This window comes from Vulpes lagopus, chromosome X (genome assembly GCF_018345385.1).
Source record: "Vulpes lagopus strain Blue_001 chromosome X, ASM1834538v1, whole genome shotgun sequence".
Classification (NCBI taxonomy): Eukaryota; Metazoa; Chordata; class Mammalia; order Carnivora; family Canidae; genus Vulpes; species Vulpes lagopus.
Genome location: NC_054848.1, coordinates 43,567,594 through 43,582,368, shown reverse-complemented (window position 1 = coordinate 43,582,368; position 14,775 = coordinate 43,567,594). Strand labels below are relative to the sequence as shown.

The 14,775-nt window shown below is 44.4% G+C and overlaps 1 protein-coding gene across 4 annotated transcripts in view; it reads left to right on the top strand.

The window, feature by feature from the left end:
• The window catches only part of SHROOM4 (shroom family member 4), a 248,898-nt gene that overhangs the window by 208,863 nt on the left and 25,260 nt on the right, over positions 1 to 14,775 (top strand). For all 4 annotated transcript variants that reach the window (XM_041740701.1, XM_041740702.1, XM_041740703.1 and 1 more), the window contains 2 exons: positions 510 to 2,976; positions 7,312 to 7,373. In XM_041740701.1, the coding sequence (XP_041596635.1) occupies positions 510 to 2,976; positions 7,312 to 7,373 (2,529 nt within the window). The remainder of the gene's footprint in view (positions 1 to 509; positions 2,977 to 7,311; positions 7,374 to 14,775) is intronic.

Here is a 14,775-nt window from a genome sequence, read left to right as displayed (position 1 = left end):
GGGCCCAGGAACCTGTGTTTGGATGAGCCCACCCCCTTCTTCTGATGCATGCTCAAATTCAGCAACCACTGATTTACAAAATGGGCTGGCTGAAATTGAATCAACCCTTTCCAGCCCCTCTCTGACACTAATATTCTATGATTGTCTGTCCTGGCAGAGAGCTGCATGCTGACTCTCTAAGGACAGTGACAGGCCAGAAGCAATTCTAGCCTCACTGGTGGCAGGGAAACAAAGCCTAAGCCCTGATGGAGTTCTCACTCTTTTAGTCTTTGGGATCTTGCCCTCTCCTACTCCCATGTATTATCTTATCTCCCATTTTACCACATCTCTGTGTGCCCCCACTCCATATCTTTCGCTGTTTCCCTTCCTTTCTGTGTTGCCTTATCTCCTTCTTATTTGTGGCATGGATGCCTCTGGGTTGTTCTGCCTTCTTCCATGGCAGGGCTGGCCAAGGTGGGAAAGGGATCCAGTAATTTGACTAACTAACCAGTGTGCCCTGTGTCTTGCAGTGACGTGTGTGTGCAGTGGTGCCCACTCTCCCGGCACTGTAGCACTGAGAAAAGCAGCTCCATTGGCAGCATGGAGAGCCTGGAACAACCAGGCCAAGCTACCTATGAGGGGCACCTTTTGCCCATTGATCAGAACATGTACCCCAACCAGCGTGACTCAGCCTATAGTTCCTTCTCAGCCAGCTCAAATGCCTCTGACTGTGCCCTTTCCCTCAGGCCAGAGGAGCCAGGCTCTGCAGACTGCATCATGCAAGGCTCAGGGCCAGCTAAAGCCCCTAATGGCCGGCCCAGTGTAGCTGAGACCTCAGGAGGTAGCCGGCGCCCCAATGGGAGCCACCCGACTCTCAACTCCCAGATGTCATCCTGCCCAGAGGAGGACCACCACTCAGAGCCTGCCAAAGCTGCCAGAGGCCCACCACAGCCTCCAGTGAGGCGAGATAGCCTGCAAGCCTCCAGAGCCCAACTCCTCAACGGAGAGCAGCGCAGGGCTTCTGAGCCTGTGGACTCCTTGCAGCAGGAGAAAGTGAGCTTAGACACTGTGCTATCCCCAAGGAACCCTAACAGGTTCTGCTGCCTCAGTGGGCAAGACCAAGTGACAAATGATGGCCATCAGAACTGTGAGTTCAGCCAAGCTCCTGAATCCAGCCAGCAGGACTCTGAGCATCTAATAATGGAGGCCTCAGCCAAAGCTGCTGGATTCCCAAAAGCGTGTGACAAAGCTTCCAGGATAGATTACAGCCCACTCAACAAGGCTTCAGCAGAGCTAGCTAAGGCTTCCTTTGGCGGCCCCCCACACCTCACAGGACCCACAGGGCATCGCCATAGTGCCCCTGAACAGCTGCTGGCATCCCATTTACAGCATGGACACCTCGATACCAGGGGCAGCAAGGGAACAGAGCTCCCAGCTGAGCACGATGGCCATGAGTGGACTCTGTCACCCCTGCATAGCAGCCATACAGGAAAGAAAAGTCCATGTCCCCCTACAGGAGGAACCCAGGACCAACACAGTAAAGAAAGAAAGGCCAGGCAAGTGGATGATAGGCCTTTGTGTTTGGGGCACCAGAGCCCAAGCAGTTCCCCACTTGGAGAAGCTGATGGACACCCTCCAGAAAAAGGTTTCCAGGACCCAAACAGAGCAAGTAGAGCAGGCAGTGAATCAGCCAGCCAGCAGCCCTCTGCCTCTGGCTCCCTCATCCAACAAACCAGGGATTGTTCTTCAACCACTAAAGTAGTTGGCAGCACAGAGGCTACCGAAGAAGGGGACAGTGAACCCAAGGAATGTGGCTGGGTGGGTGGTAGGCGGCACGGAGGTCCTCGGGGCCGCTCAATCCAAAACCGGCGCAAGAGTGAGCGTTTTGCTACCAATCTGCGTAATGAAATTCAGAGGAGGAAGGCCCAGCTCCAGAAAAGCAAGAATTCCCTGTCACAGCTGTGTGACACTCAGGAGCCTGTGGAAGAGACTGAGGAGCCCCTAGAAAGTCCTCCACCTCCCGCCTCTAACTCATCTCTTCTATCTTCATATAAAAAACCACCTAGCCCCAGAGACAAGCTCTTCACCAAGAGTATGATACTCAGGGCTAGGTCTTCAGAGTGTCTTAGCCAAGCCCCAGAGAGCCATGAATCTAGGACAGGCTTGGAGGGACAAATAAGCCCTGGTCAAAGGCCTGGCCAGCCTTCTTTGGGCCTGAACACCTGGTGGAAAGTGTCTGACTCATCCCCCTCTGACTCTGAGAAAACTAATGCTCACCGTGGAGTCCGTGGAGGCCATTGGAGATGGTCTCCAGAGCACAACCTGCAGCCACACGTGGCACTAGCCATGGAAAGCCCTTCTAACCTGGGTGATAGCAAAGAATTGAAGGCTTCTACTGCCACAGCTGGGGAGGAAGCCATCCTCCTGCCCTTCGCAGACAGAAGAAAGCTCTTTGAGGAGGGTAGCAAATCCTTATCTACATCGCATTTGCCAGGTTTAACCACTCATAGCAGTAAAACTTTTACCCAGAGACCAAAACCTGTAGACCCAAACTCCCAGCCACTGAACTCCAGCTATCGGGAATTAAGGCACCATCCGATGGACCAATCGTATCATGCCACAGACCAATCATATCATTCTGTGTCACTTCTGCAGTCAGAAACTCCGCCCTACTCAGAATGTTTTGCAAGCAAAGGTCTAGAACAGTCCATGTGCTGCAAACCACTGCACTGTGGTGATTTTGATTACCACAGGACCTGCTCTTACTCCTGCAGCGTCCAGGGCGCCATAGTCCATGACCCTTGCATGTATTGTTCTGGGGAGATCTGTCCCGCTTTGCGAAAGAGAAACATGATGCCCAACTGCTACAACTGTTGGTGCCACCACCACCAATGTTTCCGGTGCTCAGCCTGCTATCACAATCCCCAGCACAATAGCCCCGAGGATGGCAGCTTGGCACCTGGCAACACTTGGAAACCCAGGAAGCCAACAATGCAGGTGAGGCCTTGGTTCTTGGACGGGTTTGCTTCACTGTTCTCTTAGTGAGGAGGAAGCGAGGTAAATCACTGGAAAACATAACAATCACAATTCCTTGAAACTGTACTGCCCCAGCTTCACCAAGTGGTAGTGTCATAACCCTGGGCACTCAGCCACCAGAATTGCAGTTAACCCATCTTTTGAGTTAGGTGAAAATAACTTTCTTCACAAGTGGACAGAACTGGGATTTATATCCTGACTCTAAAACAGGTCTCTGAATGACCTTGAGCAAGTCATCCAACCACCAGGGCTTGCAATGACATGATTTTGAAAGGAAAAAAGAGAATTTTTGCCTCATGAAATGGCCAATACTGAGGAAAGTCTTACTGCCTCATCTCTAAAGTGGGGGAAAATCATGGCCGCCTCATAGATCAGTTGTAAGGATCCAAACAGGCCCAGTGCCTGGCAGAAAATAGCACTTATTCCCTTCCATCTCCTGCTTAAAAACTGCTTGGAGCTACAAAATTTGCAAATGCCCTCCCTAGGTTCTGCTTTTAGAGACTTGATTTGTCTGGTTTTCTAAAGAACAGATCCTTATGCTTTTCTCCAGCCTATCTTTGTCAGAGACCTGGGTCGAGACCAGCCGTTGCTACACCCCGGTTGGTTATGACCTACCCCCACCAAACACAGGCCCCCAGCATACCCCCAGGGTACTTCTGAGAGGATCCCCATGTCCTTACTGACTCTCTGCCTCATTTCTTCCCCAGGGTTCCCCTGGTACCACCTTTTGGCTGGTACACTTGAATCAGAAGTTAATTCCTGTGTTGAACTGTTGTCGCATAGGCAGACACTTCTGAAATACTTCATGTATGAAATTTCTCAAAACACATTCTTTGAAAAAAAAAGGAACCTCAGGGGTGAAAGAAGCCTTACATAAAAGAGTATATGCTGTTCCTTTTATGAACATTCTAGAACAGCTCTTTTGTGGGCAACAAGGTTAGAATAGTGGTTACCTACAGAAGGTGTCCCAGAGATTGAGTGGGAAAAAGCATTGTTAATACTGTATGGAAATTCAATTTAATTCTGTATATTGGCCTTGTATCCTGCAACCTCACAAAACTCACTTATTAGTTCTAGCAGCTTTGTCGTAGCTTTGAAAAGATTTTCTACATAGATAATCGTGTCATCTGCAAACAAAATTGTTTTTTATCGTCCTTTCCACTGTGTATGCCTTTTCTAGGGGGGGGGGGCTTACTGCACCATCTAGGACCTCCAAGACAATGTTTAGTACAAGTGGTAAGTTTAAGTGTGGCTAGTGTTGCTTTGTTTCAAATCTTTGGCTATTAAGGTTGAGGTGAACTGTAGGTTTTTCGTAGATGCCCTTTGGCAGGTGGAGGAAGTTCCTTGTCATTCCTAGTTTGCTGAGAGCTTGTATCAGGAGTGGATGCTGAATTTTTTTAAATGCTTTACCTATATATTGAAATGATCCTATAGTTTTTTCTTTCATTCTATTGATGTGGCGAATTATAATTGATTTTTGAAATAAGAACCAGACTAGCATTGCTAGATTAAATCCTGCTTGGTCATGACATTGTATCCTTTTTAATGTGTTACTAGATTTGATTTGCTAATATTTCATTAAGGATTTTTGTGTTTCTGGTTATCAGAGATTCTTGTCTGTAGTTTTATTTTGGCCTTACCAAATACGTTGGGAATGGTCCCTCCTCTTCCGTCTTCAAGAAGAGTTTGTGTACAATCAGTATTATGTCTTCCTTAAGGGTTTAGTAGAATTTATCATTGAAGCCACCAGGACCTGGAGTTTACTTTGCAGAAAGATTTTAAACTACAAATTCCATCTCTTTACTAGATATAGGTCATTTCAGTCATCCACTTCTTCTTGTGAGCATGGGTAATTCATCAAGAAATCTTTCTGTTTCCTTGAGGCTTTCAAATTTCTGGGGATAAAGTTGTTTGTCACTTACTTTAAAATGCGTCAAGAAGGTAAGATGGATTGGTGGATGGATAGAGGAATAAAGAGGTATGGGAACAAGGCAGATATAGTAAAATATTAATTGTTAAGTCTAAGTGGTGGATGTATGGGTAATTATAAACTTGTTCTACTTTTCTGTACACTTGAAAATATTTATAACAAAATGTGGAAGGAAACAGGGGAGGAAATAGAAAATATTGGCTAAAGGGGACTGTTGCTGGAACCAGACTGCCTGCGTTCAAATTCCCCAGCTTTCCCATCAAAAAACACGCAGCTAGTGGTACCTACTTCATGAATTGGTTGATTAAATGTTTAAACATGGGTAAAGCACTTTGGAACAGTGACTATCAGATAGTAATCATCTGTTAAGTGTGAGTTATTTTCTCCTGAAATAAAGGGAGATTTTGGCTTAGGCTGAAATGCTTGCCAAAAAGCTTCTGCAAGTAGATAGCAGAGAAAGGGGGCTGAAGCTGGGGGGAAGGAGATGATGGCTTCCAGAAGTGTGAACCCAGAGCTAGTAACTCCATAAGGGAAGGAGGGGAACTTTGCAGGTTGCAGCAATTGGCAGCAGCAATGCCAGTGTGTCTGTACCCACACCATGCCTCTCCTCTTGTACTCTGAAGGATGAGGCTACATGGGTTTCCAGTGCCTGTTAGACCAGCTCAGCAGGCCCGCTTAGACACTAGGCTTTCAGATATGTGGAGCCACTTCATGTCCATTTCTTCCCCTGTTGCCTGAAAACACACATACTCATGCCAGACATGGGGAAAACTTTTGGCAAGCATTTCAGCCTAAGCCAAAATCTCCCTCTGTCTGCAACAAGCCATAGGGAGAACTGCCTCATTCGTTCAAAGAGTGGAGGCAATCAATAGCAACCTAAGTGGCTCAAGGGAAAAAAGTAAGGTGATCTACTGGGGAGCTGAGAAGGAGGCTGCGAATTGGGATAGGACTTTGGTTTAGCCGCTGCTATTTACTGAGCACTTTCCATAGGGCATGGACAGGAAATCCTGGCTCCCACTGTGGCTGAATGAGTAATAGTGTCTTTGAGGGCAGGGACATCTCACAAGGGTGTAGAGGCAGGATCTGAAGTCTAACAAGTGGTCAGAGCTGCTCTAACATGACAGGTACAGGCAGGGACCGCTTAGGCCTTGGGAAAGCTGTAAAACTTCATCTTGTCCATGGCTCCTGATATCTACAACCTCCTACATGCTGAGTGCTGTGCTAGGCATCCTATATGCACCTCCAATTTTGTTCTCACTCCTGGGAAGCCAGCAAAGCTTCATAGCCTAGTCCTTATTTGCCAGATAGGAAGCTGAGGTTCAGAGAGGTGAAATAACTTCCCTCAAATAACACAACTAATAAGTGTCTTGGCCAGTATGACTGACACCAAGTACCTTACTCCCAAAAGGGAGTAAAAAGGTTTTTTGTTTTGTTTTTACTGGGGCAAAGGTAATCAAATTTTGAATAGGACCAATATTAATAGCATTGGAGAAAGAGGGAATTTGGAAGATTGGTGAGGTTTAGGAAAAACTGTGCATCCCTGTTGAGCTAAGCTCTGAGTTGCTAGGTAGATTTCTGGATGCAAAATCAGGGAACATGTCAGAGGCAAATCTGCATCAGGTTTGGAGGTAGTATAGGAAGGAAGGGACATTTTTACAAATGGCACATGTGGCATGAACTACAGGGAAAAGGGTTGCTTGGGCAAAGCCCTTAAGGAAAAAATGCCCAAGGTGGAGGGTGTACTCTGGTAGTGTGGGGAATGTGGCACCTGGCACTCATGTTCCCCAGAGATGAGCTCACCTCAGCTCCTGCCAGCAGATCTGGAAGGAGGACGAAGGGCTCCTGCAATACAGGGGTGTGCTGGTATGTGTGTATGCATGCTCTCCTTCTGCCTCACCCTCGGAGAAGGTTGCAGTGGGAGCCTCGGGCCTCCAAGCCCTCTCAAGCGCCAGGGCTTACAAGAAGATGCTTTCTATGTTAGAAGAGGAATGAGCAGGTTCACCCAGCAGAACAAACAAAAAGACCTCCTTCATGAGAGCCAGAGCAAACAGCAAATGTGCTAAACTGGTTTATAAGGTGGTTTTGGAGGGGAGCAGAGAAAGAGAGGGAAACGCAGAGTTTCTAGAGCACACGATCCAGGTCCCTGAGTGCTCTCGTAGTCTCTGCATGCCCCCAGCAGTTCACTGGGCCTCCTGACAGGAAGGCAGCCCTCCAAGTGCATATTTCTCTAGCCTGGTATGGGAGAGTAGAAGAAACCAACTGAGGGATCTGCCCAAGGACAGGCTCCTGACCTCTTCACATTTTTGAGGCCATCTGGATACCTGTCTGCTCAGAGCTCCCTCACTTATCAGAATTTTGCCTTGCAGGAATTTCCTGGGGACAAATGGAAACCAATAACAGGAAACAGGAAGACCAGCCAGTCAGGGAGGTAAGTGATCACTCAGGGAGTTGGGGCGTGTTGGTGTCTCTGAGGCTTCTATGGAAATTGCTAAGATCTTTTGTTCACTCAGGTTTCTTTGAGGAGCCTGGCCTGCTATCCGAACCAAGAACTTGATGCCATAGATGTAATCTAGCCTGCCCCGCCCCCCCAGGCAGCTGTACTACAGACCAAACTGATCACTAGGACATTTTGGAATAGGGAGTAGTTGGGCAGCATTGTGGGACGTTGTGCCCATCAGCTCAGAAGCCTGGGGCATACCTGCCCCAGCGCAAGGATGTGTGGGAGCAGATCATGCTGAAATATAGATGAGAAGGCATAAATGAGGCCTGCTCTCCCAGCAGCCATTGGGCAATTGGAGAGGACAGAGAGGAGTACCGTCCAGTACTGCTGTGCCTTTGCCTCAGTTGTTTGAGGCACTCGTTTCTTGGGCTTAGCCATGGTTCTTTTCAGAGGGCTTACTGAGAACGTAGGGTCTGCACATGAAAGTACAGGGGCAGATAGTGCTAATGATAGATTAAAACTCCTGGAAGAAGGTAGGGACATTTTTGTAAATGGCACATATGGCCTCGACTAGAGGGAGAAGACTTTCTTGGGCAAAGCCTTTAAAGAAAAAAAAGAGTATAGATTCTGCTTCTGTAATGTGGGGAACCTGGCACTCATGCTCCCAAGAGATGAGCCCACCTTCCATAGGTGTCTATAAGGAGTGCACAGTTACCTTATCTGTGTTGCTTTCCATCAGCCTGGCAGAACCCTCTCTTTTGTAAAATTCCTTGATATGTTCTTTTAGCCAGTTCTTCTCCAGGCCAAATTATACAAGATACTCCTAAAGTATATTGATTCTTTAACTCTCACTGAAGGAGAGGACTAGAATCTGGCTCTCCTGACTCCCAAAGAGCCCAGGGTTCTTTCCTGGGGCCTGCATTATCCCCTGTGATTTGGTAGTAAAGTCAGAAATAATTTTGGCTTTCTTTTGACTCCAAAGTCTGAGAAACCTATCAGTTTTCTGGTTGGCTATGAAAAAAAGGGAAGAACCCAACATTTATGAAAAGTCTACTAAGTGTCAGTCACTGGGCTGGATCCTGTTTAACTCATAATCTCATGTATTCTCCACAACAGTTCATTTTATTACTTATGTTACAGATGAGGTCCAGGGAGATTATATAATGTAGCTGACATCACATAACTACTTAGCAATGGAGCCAGGACTGGGACCCAGGTTTGTCTGGTCCCAAAGTTTATGCTTTCCTCCCTTATAACTGCATCAATTAGGATCCCTAAGGAAACCTTTCAAAAGGATCCCTTAGCGTCACGTCTCAGAAGTCTGAGGTCTGGGTAGGGATACTATGGGACTCTATGGCTGGTCTGATTCCTCACTATGGGCTGATTTGTACCATGTCCTTGGAGAGATCATCTCAATCCAGTGGGTCTGAATTTCCCATATTAGACTAAGACCTCTGAGAAAGAAGACCATATCTTGGCTTTAGATTTCTCCTCTGTGCCTAACACAGCACCTGACACAGAAAAGTTGTTCAAGAGAGTGTCATTGGCTTACCAACCAAAGAAACAGCCTCTTCCACCATTGAATAGGTGAAATGATACAAAAATAATAATGCTACCTAGCATTTCTTGAGCATGGTGCTCTATTCTAGGCACCATGCAAAGCACTTAACAAATAATTTACAGCTGACCCTTGAATGACAGATTTGAATTGCGTGGATCCCCTTATACATGGATTTTTTTTTCAATGAGTACAGTACTATAAATGTATTTTCCTTATGCCATTTGTAACATAAAGAGGGCTTTATTCAAAATCTAGTGTATGTATTGCCTTTTTCAGGCAAACAGGAATATTAGAGAAAGAGCATCAAGAAGCACAATGCCTGTCCACCCACAGCATGAGCAAGGATGACTAACCCACACAAAGTTAAGTAGCAGTAATAATAAATTACCACTTACAAAACAACCTATGTGCTGCCAGCTAAGTTACACATATTATGTTATGTTTTATATTCCCCCAAACTCTGTCAGGTAGGTATTATTCTCACTAGGGCAGTGGTTTTCAAATTTGAATGTGCTTTAGAAACACTTGGAGGGCTTGTTAAAACATAGACAAATAGATCCCACCCCTACCCGTAGCACCCCCCACCCCAACCCCTGCCAGAGAGTGTGATTCAGGAGGTACTGGAGTGAAGCTCAAAGTTTGCATTTCTAACAAGCTCCCCCAGGTGATACTGATGCAGCTGGTCCCCAGATCACCCTTTGAGAACCACAGACTCAGATAAAGGCTATGAGGTTCAGAAAAGTTAAAAGTAATTCAGCAAAAGTCTCACAGCTACTAATGGGATGAACCAGGATTTAAAGCGAGCTCTTGCTTACTCAGATGAGTTGCCATGAGATGAAAAAGTGTCAAATGCATGGTTTAAGCAAGAAGCATCTAGGAAGTGGTATGGGGCCAGTAGATGATAAATTGTTCTCTATTTAAGTTTGTTGGGGGGTAAGAAAACAGAAGACTGGGACCCACAGGAGGAAAGGCCCAGAGGGACTAAGCAGAGTAGGTTGGAAAAAGAAATTTCACTGGTTAAGAGTTCTGGCCTTGGAATCAGTCTGCCCAGATTCAAATCCAGTTTCTTAATTTCTCTAGCTGTGTGAGCTGGGCAAGTGGATGTCTGTCTGTCTCTCTGTCTCTCTCCTCTTCCCTCTCTCTCCCATCAGTTTCCTTATTCGTAAAGTGGGGTTAGAGTACCTACCTCATGTGATTGTTGCTAGAATTAAATGAGCAAATATGTATAAAGCATTTGGAACAAAACCTGGCACAGTAAACCCTCAGTAAATGGTAGTTATGATAATAAGGGAGGGGGGAGCAGCAGCCACAGGAATAGTAGAGAAAAGGGGGGAAGAGTGAGGTATTGGACCAGGATAGGTAGGCCTTGAAAACTATGTAATATCACAAATACAGAAGCTATTGAAGAGTTATCCAACAGGTAAGTGATGTGATAAATGCAGCACTTGAGGCACCTGGGCTGCATTCTGCAGCCTCAGTAGGTTGGAGGAAGAGCAGCCAGGGGCAGTGATCCAGGCATGAAAGAGCACGCCCTGGATTGGGAAGGTGGAAGTGCAGCAGGAATGAAGCCGAAGACAGATAAATACGTGTGCTATTTTGGGGAGAAACTGTTTATTATGAAAACCATATTACAGGAAATTAAAACCAGAAGAAAAAGTAGCCTTATTCCTACCACCCTAATACCCTCATTGTTTTCATTTCCCTATCTGCTTTTATCTGTAGGTATAGAGATTTGCAGGGGGAGCAGAGTTATAATAACTATGTAGATGTGATTTTGTGTGTCCTGCTTCTTTTTTTTCTCCACCAAGCATTACTTAGTAAACAATTTTTCTGTTGCTGTACTGGCTTCCTCAATAGTTATAAATTTTAATGGCTGCATATTTCAGCAGCTTAATGTGCTATAATTTGCTTAATCATTCCCAAATTGTTGGAGATTAGGTTGTTTCCAATTTCTTGCTATTACAAAGTAATGCTGCAGAAAAATTTTGAGTAGGCTCTAACCTTTTTCTCATTTTGAATTATCTCATTAAAAACAATTATCCAGAGTTGAGATCACTAGTGGAAACCATACAAACATTCTTACTGTTTTTGATAGATTGCACCAAACTCTTTCCCAGGAGGCATTTTACACTGCCATTAACAATATATAAGGATACCAGCTTCCCCCAAATCTTGCCATCTGTGGCAAATGTTTCTAATGCAATAGGTGGGAACAGTAGTACAGTTTCAATTGGCCTCACTTTGGTTATTCTCATTTGAGATGTTTTCATGTGTTTACTTAATATTTACATTGCTTCTCCTTTGAATCGTCTGTTCAGATGACTTGCTTACAAGGAAGTGGCACCTTTTGAGGAAAAAGGAGAGGACTGGTGACTGGAATTTGGGAAAGAAAGGAAATAAGTCAAAAGTAACTCCGAGCCCCAAGATACCTAGAGAAAGTAATTGAGAGGGCTGGGGCAGGTGAGAAAAGGGAGCTAACTCGGTGCAGATATGTTTGACATGCTGACTTTGAAGTTAATGAGGAAGACAAGTGGATCCTTCAGAGGAGGCTTGTCAATCAGGCAGCCACGGGGGTAAGATGAGGAAAAAGAACCAGCAAATATGCTGAAGAGGCAAGCAGCTGGCATGGCAGAAGAGGCAGGCCAGTGCACCATGACAAAAGATGAGAAGAGGACCACTACTGGCTTTGACAGTTCAGAACCACAAGTGATCTTCAGGAAAGCAAACTTAGTACAGTGGTGGGCATAGAAAGTAGAGGGCATGATGTCTGTAAGGGGATTCATAGGAAAGAAATGTACTTCATGCCTTTTCTTTGCCAAATAATATTTCACTATATGGACATACCACTGTTGATGTATCCATTCATCTATTGGTGGACATTTAGGTTGTTTCCACTTTTCAGCTACTGTGAATAATGCTGCTGTGACCATTCGTGTGCAAGTTTCTGGGTGGACGTGTTTTCAGTTCTCTTGGGTCTAAACTTAAGGAGTGGAATCTGGGGGCCATATGGCAATTCTATTAACTTTCTGAGGAACAGCCTGTTTTTCAAAGTGGCTGTACCATTTCACATTTCCACTACCAATGTAGGAAGGTTTCCATTTCCTTTCATTAATTTTAATACAGTGATTATGTGGTAGTGACACTGTGTCATTAGAAAGATATTTTAAGGAGCACCTGGGTGGCTCAGGGGTTTGAGCATCTGCCTTTGGCTTAGGTCGTGATCCCGGGATCCTGGGATCAAGTCCCGCATTGTGCTCCTGGCAGGGAGCCTGCTTCTCCCTCTGTCTATGTCTCTGCCCCTCTCTGTGTGTCTTGTATGAATAAATAAATTAAATCTTTAAAAAAAGAAAAATATTTTAAAAGAACTTTAAAAACATAGCTGAACATTTTAGAAATGTCTCAAAAGAATAAGTTGGCTAGGGAAAGGAAGAAGAGGAATGGGGTGGTAATTAGAGGGAGCAGTAATGTTTAAGCTGGTAGTCCTCAAAATGTGCTCCTGGGACCAGCAACCTCGGTATTGCCTCTGAACTGGCTAGGGATGCAAATCCTGAGGCCCCACTCAGACCTACTGAATCAGAAACCCAGGTTGGGGCTCTCAAGCTGTGTTTTAACAAGCCCTCCAAGCAATTCCGATGCAAGCTAATTATGAGAACCACTGGTTTAAGTGCAGGTTTGGTCAAGATCTGGAAAAGCAGTTTAAATTTAAAATCTGAAAAGAGAGGTCAATGGAAAGAAAAAAAAGAATTTGGAGGTGAAGCTGGATGACAGTTTATGACCTCAGGAAGATAAGAAGGTCAAGGGCAGAGATGACATTTAAGAGACGAAATCTTGATGGAGTTTCCGTTCACCTTCCCCTCCAACCCCCACACACATTTTTAATGTTTCTTATGTCATTTCTGTCACAATTGGAATGATAGGTGTAGGTGGGAAAATCAAACGTATATTCTTGAGCCACTCTCTTTGCCTGGAAGCCTGCGATGAATTTTAATTTCAGGTAGTTACACTTTTGGTTTTCTCCCTCCACTGTTATTTGATTTGTGTGCAGAGACTGCAAATGCATTATAATATTAGCAGGAGGGAAAAACGTCAGTGAGTAGATCTGGCAGGAGAAAAAGCAGATCCATAAATGATGCATTTAAAATCCAAAAGAAAGTATTTTCTAGATTATCTTTCTTGGTTTTCTGTACCTGTGATTGCTTCCTCTGATCTTTTCTGATGTTCCATTTGGCACAGAGCTTTAGAACGTGTAGAGCGCTTTTATATATGTGGCCATAGTTAATCCTTACAACAACCATTTGCAGTCAAGCCCTATTTTTCCCATTTCACTGATAAGGAATCCAAGACCCAGGAGAAGGTAGTACTATACTGTTATAAAGAACAACAACAACAAAAGGTATAATAGCTAACATTCATGAAGTGTTTATTATGTGTCAGGCACTGCTATAAGCATTTCACATGAATTATTTATTATTTATCATCACCCCATGAGATAGTTACCATTTATTGACCCAATTTCACAGATGAAGGAACTTATAGATAGATGAAAGTCATTTGCCCAAGGTCAAAGGGGCATCGGACTCCAGAGCCCTTTGCTTCCAGGATTATAAAGCAAGTACGTGACAAAACTAGACTATGACCCAAATTTTTCAGTTCTTAGCCTAGGGCTCTCTTCCTTCCTTTTATCAAACCACATCATGAGCAGAGTGTGGAATATCCAGTACACATTTCCTATTTGCTGATTGAGTGAAAGAAAATGGATAATTCACAATTGAATCTCATTGTATTAGGAAGAGTACACTTTTCAGGAAGACATTGCCACCTACAAAGAATGCAGTCTTCTGAGGCATGGGTTTGTCAAAAGTGTGACAAAGGGAATTTAAATACTTGAGCATTAATGTAATCTTGGGGTCACAAAACTTATTCCAGGAAAATTATAAAACTCTAACGGGAGAGATAAAGACCTGAATAAATGCATAGCTATACTCTGCTTCAGTTTGAGGAGAGTAAATCTAGCAGTGATTATTACAGCACTCCCTAAGTTAATGTATAGATGTGATGCACTGCCAATTAGTCACTGCAGGATGCTTTATAGAACTTGTCAAATTCATAGTGAAATTTATCTGGAAGAGTAAGTGGGCAAGAATACCAAAGAATACATTAATTTATTTTTTTAATAGTTTATTTATTTATGCATGAGAGACATAGAGAGAGAGAGGCAGAGACACAGGCATAGGGAGAAGCAGGCTCCATGCAGGGAGCCCGACGTGGGACTCGATCCCGGGTCTCCAGGATCCCACCCTGGGCTGAAGGCGGCACTAAACCGCTGAGCCACCGGGGGCTGCCCAGAATACATTAATTTAAAAAGTCAATGATGGTAGACTTACCTATCAGATTCTAAAGCCTGTCATAAAGTGACCATTATCAAAACCATATGAGAGAGGGTTGAAAAAAGGCAGTGAATTTAAAAAAAAAAAAAAAAGAGTTTCTAGGAATAGATTCAAGCTATTCCAAGAATATAGAGCACACTGGAAGCATCCCTGAACTGGGGAAAGCAATCACTCTTTCTTTAATAAATGTTGGAAATTTAGGTATCAATTTAGAAAATAGTTAACTTAGATCCATAGCACATACAATGCTCTATAGAAACTTCCAGGAAGCAGACAGTGGAGTAGCATATTTGTTCCAACTATGAATGGAAGATAAATTTGTTTCTGTTAAATGGAGGATATCATTAGAGACAAGATGGATGATTTTAAAAATACAAAAAGTTTTTTTGGGTAGTACTTTGTAAAATAAAATATAATGAGCTAGGGCAGCCTAGGTGGCTCA